The sequence below is a fragment of the Lolium rigidum genome, chromosome 1, assembly GCF_022539505.1.
Source record: "Lolium rigidum isolate FL_2022 chromosome 1, APGP_CSIRO_Lrig_0.1, whole genome shotgun sequence".
Taxonomy (NCBI): Eukaryota; Viridiplantae; Streptophyta; class Magnoliopsida; order Poales; family Poaceae; genus Lolium; species Lolium rigidum.
Window position 1 is genome coordinate 331,612,968 of NC_061508.1, and position 8,937 is coordinate 331,621,904.

Consider the following 8,937-nt stretch of genomic DNA (forward strand, 5'->3'; position numbering starts at 1 on the left):
CGAATCGCTCGTACCCTGCCTCGACCCCGACTCCGTTTCCGGGTCGATGAACCCGATTCAGGGAACGTGGCACCGTTCCCCGTTTCCGGCTACTATGGCCGTGCATACTATACACCCGTCGGGACACAGACTCTAGCATTGACCTGCTAGTAATCTAGTATGAATCTGACGAAGATAACAACTGATGTAGGAATTGATCAAAACGAAGATAACGAACTGTGCTTTCTTCTCCAATATACACACAGTACCGCATCATTGATGTCTTTCTCACAAAAACATAGGGAGGAAACAATTAACCTTTGTCACACATTGTCCAGTAGAGACCTTTTCGACAAATTATATATTGCCTATATATGGATCGAGCGGCCGGCTTCATAGCAATCGGAAGTTTCCTGGTAATTTCGCCATCAGCCGTCCCTGTCTCTAGGAGTACGCACGTCGCCCGCTACGCGGCAGATATATCGACAATGTGCACATATAAGTATGTGCCTGTGACGGTTGTTACGTATCATCGTACATGGTAAAGAAGCTGAACAACAAGTAATGATTAAGTTACATCCACTTAGTAGATCGCGCATCGAGCGCCCAACAAGGCGCTCACTCATCTTCCTGTCTTTGCTCGGGCTTTGGAGCACGGCAGCGGCGGCGGCGGCGGCGGAGGCCGTGGCTGCGTCGGTGCGGGTGGGCGTCGTGCTGGACCTGAGGAGTGAAGTGGGAAGGAAGAGACGTGCCTGCATTTCCATGGCGTTGCACGACTTCGAGCTCAAGCACCCGAGCTACGCCACGCGGGTGGAGCTGTACGTGATGGATTCCCGCGGGGAGGCTGCAACGACAGCTCATGCTGGTAACTAAATGTGGACCTCTTTTAATGCTTAGTAATGGTACACCTTCTTTTTAAAAACCGGATACTGGTACAACTTTAAGCTCAATATATAAATACATGATATATCTATTTTTATGAGAAACGCAGTACAAAGGAGTACAAAGTATAAACGTAGACACTGATAAATATGTACATACACTCATCCATGCGAATGAATGCACATATATCCTAGCCCCCTGAGAACTTCGGAGAGACAGAACCCATGGATCTTAAGATTAACGAAGTAACATGTTTTACTATCAACAGAAACAATATCTCCAACTAAAATAATATTTTGCCTTCATTAGACAAAAAACGTCAAATCCGGGGTTTGATCCATGGTCCTATGGGGACTGGTGCTCCCACTACCCTTCTAACAATGCAACCGAAGGTTGTTATCAAACTATTTTTTGGAGATCAATATTATAAATATTTATAGTAACAAATAGTACATGGTAGAGATACACACGAGCTGGCGACCATTTTCTGCAGTTCAATATAATCCGCATCTGGATTAGCATCCGACCGTTATCCATTTCTATCCGAATACGCTGCAAAAATATGGTAAAATATATGAAAATAGCAAATCCGATTTGATCCGTTTACATCCCTACGAATACATCCCATCACGAGAGTTTGTGGTGGACGGTGTTGGCTCAGCTCAGCCTATGGGGCTCATATGGACCAACCAGTGCTGGCCCGCGCATGTTTTGGCAATTTTGCTTATTCCGCACCAAGAAAATATACAGCCCATGTAGTACTGCCCCTAGAACCGCCCTTGTCCGCCATGTTTATAAAAGAAAGTATTGCGAAAATTCGTTACGGTGCTCCCGCCATGTGTTGGTTATGTACTGGACGTGCACCCTTTCGCAACGGTTGGGCCTAGACCATTAGAGGCAGCGACCAAATATAGAAAGACAAGCTGGTAGCAGCCACCAGACAAGACCGGGACGACATGCTAGAGATGCGACCGACCATGGCGCTGATGGGGATGGCTCGGTTGTTCGCGATGTTGCTAGCGAGGTGAGAAAACTAGCCACACTATGCTTGCTGACGATGGCTTGCCGCGCCGACATAGGTGTCGGGGTGTTGGAGCTCACCAGCGTTAGTCCTTAGGGTTTTGGGTGTAGGGGTTCGGCAGAGACCGGGGAGGTGGGCGATTTAGAGGTGGTGGAGGACCAGTGGATGCGGTGGCTCACACAGGGTGGAACGATTAGCACTGCGGGTACAACGTGGTGTGTGTGTGGGGGGGGGGGGGAAGCTGCTTGTGCGTTGGAGACAATCGTGGGGAAGAAGATGGGAGAAGAAGACGACCACTACAGTGGCGATGGTGGGCTGTAGCCCACGATAGTGGTGTGCATCAGTGCATGTATCAAGTCCACACATGACACATTAAGCTCCAAATAGGACCACATGTTGCTCTCATGGAAAGTTAGTTTCGCGTGGCCATGCGGTGGATCCAGAATGGGCCATGCTCGGGCTGGTACTTTGTCAGTGTATTCTCTATTGTTCATTTGTTGATTTTGTCTTTAACTTTTAAGAAATACTTAATCTCTTTCCTGTTTCCATTCAGCATTAATAAGTCTCTGATAATATATCATAGATAATAGAAAACTAACCCTGCTCGCAGTTAAATAATTCAGTATATAGAGCAGCCCCATCATTGGCCTCGCTGAAGTAAAGTTGTCTCTTGTGGAATTTATTTCGAGTCCCAAAGGTGGCTCGAAAGCAAATGAAATTAATTTCATATTTCTTTCCTTATCGAGATCATCTTTCATAAAGTGAATTGTACTGTCAACATATTGGTGGATAGGAAGTCTGCGATCTACTAGATGTGAAATCAACTCCTCAATTTTTTTAGCATGTATGCGTGTTCAATCCTAAGGGTAACATATCTTCCACTATGTTAATGGGGAAGTATTTGCCAACATGATCATTAACTTTGATTGCCACACTTTCTCCATACAAGAAATTATGAACTAAAGCATGATACTCTTATGAGAAATCTTTTATCCTGAGAGTTCATTGAAGAAAAAAATTCTTTAACTTCGTCATAAAATAAATTCAACATCAATATTAACATAAGCCTCTTCATTTTTTTCCAATACAGTTGATGGACTGTTTAATGTAGAATTAGTACCCATCTAGGATATTTCTTGCTTACAAGTTTGTGTGGAACGAACAACATGTTCAACCACCAAATTCAGCCTAATTTTCATGGTTTTTCTGAATATTTTGAAGCTAACATTTAAAAAATGGATAGGGTTGTGTTGTTGAAATCTTTTTTCTTTATTATTTTTTTATCGACAAAATTACCTCATCAAAATTTAAATATGTCTAGCTAGTTTCTCAACATGAAGAAAGCCGGATAAATCTAGAATAATTGTTTTAATGACGTCCCGGTTGTGGTAGAAATCAGCGTGTATCGTCATTCAAATCCATCTATAATCTTTTGTAAGTTACACTTGGAGTCAGTTAAACAATAGCCACGGGCTATACTAGATACTGATTTCCTTTTTATCGGTCGGTTCAACCGTGTCACTAACTTAAATATCAATGTTTCATATTTTTCATAGAGCTGATAGCGTGTGCATGGCTCGTAGTAGGTATATATGTTCGTTCTCAGAACTAACCGGGAGAAGCTGCTTTCTAGTGGCTGGCCCAGTGCGAGCCTTGCTTCGGTGTCCTCCCTCACCAAAACTTGAAGGGGATAAAAAATTTCGGTGCTTTCTTTTTTATGCCGCAAAAATTCATATCAGGCCGTATATATCTTCGTATAGATATACTAGGTGTATGTAATGTTTGTACTAGTGGATGTGGCTGTCGGTATATTTTAACAGTCAGCGCGTTTGACTACTGATATAGACTTAAACGGACGTACAGACTACTCTAGGTCTTGTACTTATATTTTTTTATTCACATCGCGCCCTTACGAAGAGGTATGAAGAGATCATGACCGTTCATGTGTTTCAGTTCAAAGGGAGACACCGAAGCAAAAATGGGCCCAGTGCAGTATTAGCGTGGGAAATTATCCATTCAGTGTCATTTTCAAAGCCAGAGTGTTTGCTTAACAAAAGGACCACACACACTTCTAGTTCCTCAGTTTGATATGATGCTATATAAAAAATGTAATAGTGCTAAATAAATTCTCTTGGGTAATTATTTTGACACCACGCTATTTGCTCGGAAAGTCCTTTTGGCTCTTGAGCTTCATTGCTCCCTGTGTATTAAAAAAAACTAGTAGTTTAAAAAATCGTGAAATAAAATCCAAAAAATAATTAATGATGTATCCCACAAAAATGCAAAATCTCATTTCGAAATGTTTTCTATTCTAAGCTGCACAAAAATGACAAAGTCTACATTTTTTTTGGTGATCTGAAATCACTATACCTAGATTCACGCTTTTGTTATTTTTGTGTAGCCCAAAATACACATTATTTCCAAATGATATTTTGCATGTTTGTGGAGTACTTTACTAGCTACATAAAAGAAAACAGTTTTTTTGCAACTCACTAATATGATTTTCAAGTTTTTTTTTTGGTAGAAGGGATTACTGACCCTTATGTGCACCAAATCTCCACTCCTATTTGCTTGGCTAATTATTTTGTTGCGTATGAGCTTTGCAGCCGAGGATCTGATCAAGAATGTCCGAGCGCACGCCATCATATGGGGTCCTCACACGCTGACCAAAGAGGATCATGTCTCACACTTGGGCCGTCAATCCGACCACAACCATATCCCGGTTATCTCCTATTCCAGCACTTCACCAGCATCATGTACCTTCTGGATAGAAGATCCTGTAAAAGCTTCTGGAGGCCACCCGAAGTTTGGCTTTACACTTGGAAGTGACAGTATAACGTTTCTTAATCTGAAGACTGATAAAAGAAACGGCGCAAATCTGGATTGCGAAGGTCCACGTATGAAGATTGCGGTGCCTGAAAAACAGGGTTTCAAAGAATTTGTGGATACTACTGATCCGAATAACATCACTGGTTATAGCATTGATATCTTCAAGGCTTCAATGGAGACTTTATATCCTATTCCATGCTATGACTATTCTGTTTTTCAAGGTACCTACGATGAGCTAGTAGGCAACGTATCTTCAGGGGTGAGACTTACTCCCGCACAATTTCATGCCATCCTCTTACAACCTTTCATGAACAACTTCTTAACTTATTGTTCCTCATTATCAAGTTTAATATCTGGTAATTTACTTGGGGATAAACAGACCTATGCCGCTGCAGTAGGCGACGTGACCATAACCGCAGAACGGGTCACTTGCACGGACTTTACAATGCCATACACACAGTCCGGTGTCTCTATGCTTGTTCTCGCCGAGGATGAACCAAATACAATACGGTGGACATTTGTAGAGCCACTAAATTGGAGGCTCTGGTTTGCAAGCCTGGTCTTCTTCTTGTATACTGGCTTTGCTCTGTGGATGATTGAACTGCCCAGAAATCAAGAGTACCAAGGATCAAGTTTGAGACAGTGTAGTACTGCCCTCTACTTTGTTTTCTCTACTTTGACTTTTTCTCATGGTTAGTACTACAAGCTTAACCTTCTCAACACGTATGATTATTATCATAGTTCTGAAATGATATAACCTCATAATCGGTTATTCCATGCACAGGTCAAAGTATTAGAAGCCCCTTGTCAAAAATTGTTGTGGTGATATGGTGTTTCGTAGTGTTGATTCTAGTACAGAGCTACACAGCAAGCTTGTCATCTATCTTAACCGCAAAGAGGCTTCGTCCTTTCATGAATGATTTTGATCAGCTCCAGCGCAGTGGCGACTTTGTAGGATACCAAACTGATTCGTTTGTTCGCTCCTTCTTGCTGAATCATAAATTCATTGAAAGTAGGCTAAGGAACTACACGACGAAAGAAGAATATGCTAATGCTTTAAAGCTGGGGTCAAAGAATGGAGGGGTGTCGGCTATCATCGATGAGATTCCCTATTTAACGTCTTTCCTCTCTTATCGGAATTACAAAAATAATTTTAAGATACTCGGGTGCATATACAAGACTCCTGGGTTTGGGTTTGTAAGCAACTCGACCTAATTCCTTGGTATATTCTAATTTTATTCTTGCAGCACTATGCTGCATTTTTGCGGCAAAATTAATTGCTAACATCATCTTCATATCTCTCCAGGCATTTCATCTAGGTTCTCCACTCGCGCATAATCTTTCGATTGCCATCCTGAATCTTACAGGAGGGGGCTCAGAAATCGAAGAGAAGTGGTTTGGAAGATTCTCACCGCCGATCGGTGTTGGCACAGACTCTGATTCCGGGCCTCTGACTTTACAAAGCTTCTCTGGTCTCTTTGTCATCACGGGTTCCATTTCAACTCTCATGCTTCTGATAAGCATTGCGAGGAGGCTTTATGCCAAATTCACCAGTTTGGGAATGGCTGACTATACTGATGTTGACGACGACTCGGATCCGTTACAGAATGGCATGGGCAACAACCCTGACCCTGATCAACAACCCATCAGTGAAGTTGATAATGACGATTTGCAGGGAGTCCGTGCGGACGGACAAAATGCTCAAGAAGAAGCGCCTGGTCCAGTGCAGCATAATGGCACAAACGGAGGTTCTCTGCCAGCAGAACACATTCAGATTCAGATGGGCACTATATGAGATGGAACCGCTGCACAAGTTCTTCTATTTCCACAAAAGCAATGCTGTATTCCACAGGTTGGATTATATTAGACAGACATAGTCTGTTTTCTCCTCTCTTTTGCAAAGTAGGGATACGTTTAGCGAGTCATGTGAATATGTATCTCTTCAGATAGATATTACTGCACTACATATGTTGTCTTCAAGAAGCAAACGATGTACTAGGTTCCCCAGATCTGTTTGTAAATACACACGATGTACAAAAGACATGGTATTTCAAACATACTACTTCGATAGTTACCGAATAATTTTACATGAATATATCAGTACCAATTTGTTAACAACGGAGCATTTTGCTGAACCATTCAAAAATAGCGCTTTGTATACATCAAACGGTATAAATCTTCGGTGAGTCCATCTGCATGCAAGCTATCCATTCTCCACATAACTTCACCATGGAACTAAGAAGATGTGTCTCATAATGGTAACAGATAGTAAAGCTTCGCTCTGCTTCCTTTGAAATCAAACGGTTGGAAAAAAAATATGAGAACACACGACTGAATTCCATATGATTAATCTCGAGGCACGACCCGCCCAACAGAGTTTGCCCGTGGAGTCTTCTGAAACTCGAAATTCCGACCAGATCAAGGAGGACAAGCAGCCAATATATCTCTATCTTGACGTGAGAGGAACCCTAGGACCGCACCTTTATTCTTCGATGCAGACGAACATGTCCCCACGCCACCATCGGCCTCTCAGCGACAACGAAAAAGATTCAGAACCTCCATCGTAGTATGAAACGGCAGGCACACCGGTGACATATGAGCAACGCCGTGTCCACCGTCGCCACACAACCAACCATCACTCCTAGGTCCGCCGAGGTACGAGCAGCAGCCGCGGCCCACACGACACAGATCGAGCCTACCCGGTCGGCCGTCGGTGATCGCCGCGTTGCAGCACATCCGTTGTCTAGGACGCCGCATCCCATCGCCAACCTATCGCTCGTGTTCGTCGCTGACAACACCACCACCATGCACCCCACCGGAGCTTCACGCGTGGAAAGGATCAACCCGATGCGCCTCCTAGCCCTCTACCTTTGGCGACCGGGCGCCACCATCACCGCCGGCGCTGGTGGTGGCAGCAGCTAAGGGAGCCACGGGAGGAAGGTCTTGTGCTGTGGTTGTTGCCCTCCGGAGCCGCCACCGCGCGGTTGACCTGAGAGGAGGGAGGGGGAGGGGTGTCCTGGGAGGACGGAGGTGGCGGCTGGGAGGGGGACAAACTAGGCTTAAGGGTTCACCTTAAAATAGGAAGACTTTCACTTCTCGGCTTTTGCACCAACTAAAGATGCACACAACTATTAATCATGAGTAATAGGATTTTTAATCTTATTTATGATTAAAGCTTAGTTCTTAAAATAAAGTGCATAAGTATCATGATCAGCCTAGGTGTCAAGTGGGCTACCCTAGCTAGTGGTCAAGTGCCTAAAGCAAATTGAGCAGTCAATTGTGGACATAATTTTTTTATATTTTAGGCACGGTTTGGACTGTAGTGCATGCCATGTTAGTAAAATTCTGCATGTATGTAGAAGAGAACAAATCTGATGACGTAAGCGAGAAAATCTTTCCGAATTTGAAAATTCAAAATGTGTTATCTCACAAACGACAACTCCGATTTAAGATCTGTTTTCACCTATAAGTCGGTCTCGACGAGATCTTCAAGACTAGCACCCATGTTAATATGTTTCGACGACTTTTTTTCGGGCTAAAGTTATCAACCCTCTCTATTTGAATAATCAACCGTCCGTACTTGAGTGATCAACGATAATTGCATGAAACTATCAACCTCAAAGTTAATATTATTTGAAACATTTTGACGGATTTTTTTAGCTCACATGTTATTAGCCGATATTTCCTTTTCTAGCAGTTGTTTGACGAAATTTGCTATTTATGAAAAAATATTGCATGCATTTGGTACAAGATAAAAAGAATGATGTCAGCGAGAATCTTTCTTAATTCTAAAATTCAAAATGTTTTATCTCCTAAATGGCAACTTCAATTTAAGATACGTCTTCACTAATGAACTCGTCTAGACGAGATCTTCAAAACTAGCACCCATGTTAATATGTTTCGACAACTTTAATTTTTGGGCTAAAAGTTATCAGCCCTGATATACGTCATTTATCAACCGTAAAATTTAGAACTTACCAACCCAAAAAGCTAATTTCCTTTCGAATAAATTAACGACTATTTTTTCTTTTACAAGCTATCAACCTAGTGCCTCTTTATTTATCAACGATAAAAAGCTGATTTCATATAGAATATTTTAGCGACTCTTTTTAGTTTAGAAGCTATCAACTCGCTGCCCCGTTATTTATCAACGCTAAATATAAATACCTATAACCCTTAAAAAGCTAATTTCATATAGAATACTTTAGGAACTCTTTTCTAGTTTA

At 42.3% G+C, this 8,937-nt stretch overlaps 1 protein-coding gene across 1 annotated transcript; it reads left to right on the forward strand.

Annotated features, from left to right (window-relative positions):
- The first annotated feature begins 543 nt into the window (after positions 1–543).
- Positions 544–6,506, forward strand: LOC124663391 (glutamate receptor 2.8-like). The gene is made up of 5 exons (XM_047201099.1): positions 544–844; positions 4,489–4,970; positions 5,091–5,403; positions 5,496–5,908; positions 6,018–6,506. Exons 1-5 carry the CDS (start codon positions 544–546, stop codon positions 6,504–6,506), a joined length of 1,998 nt encoding a protein of 665 aa, XP_047057055.1.
- The last annotated feature ends 2,431 nt before the right edge of the window (positions 6,507–8,937 follow it).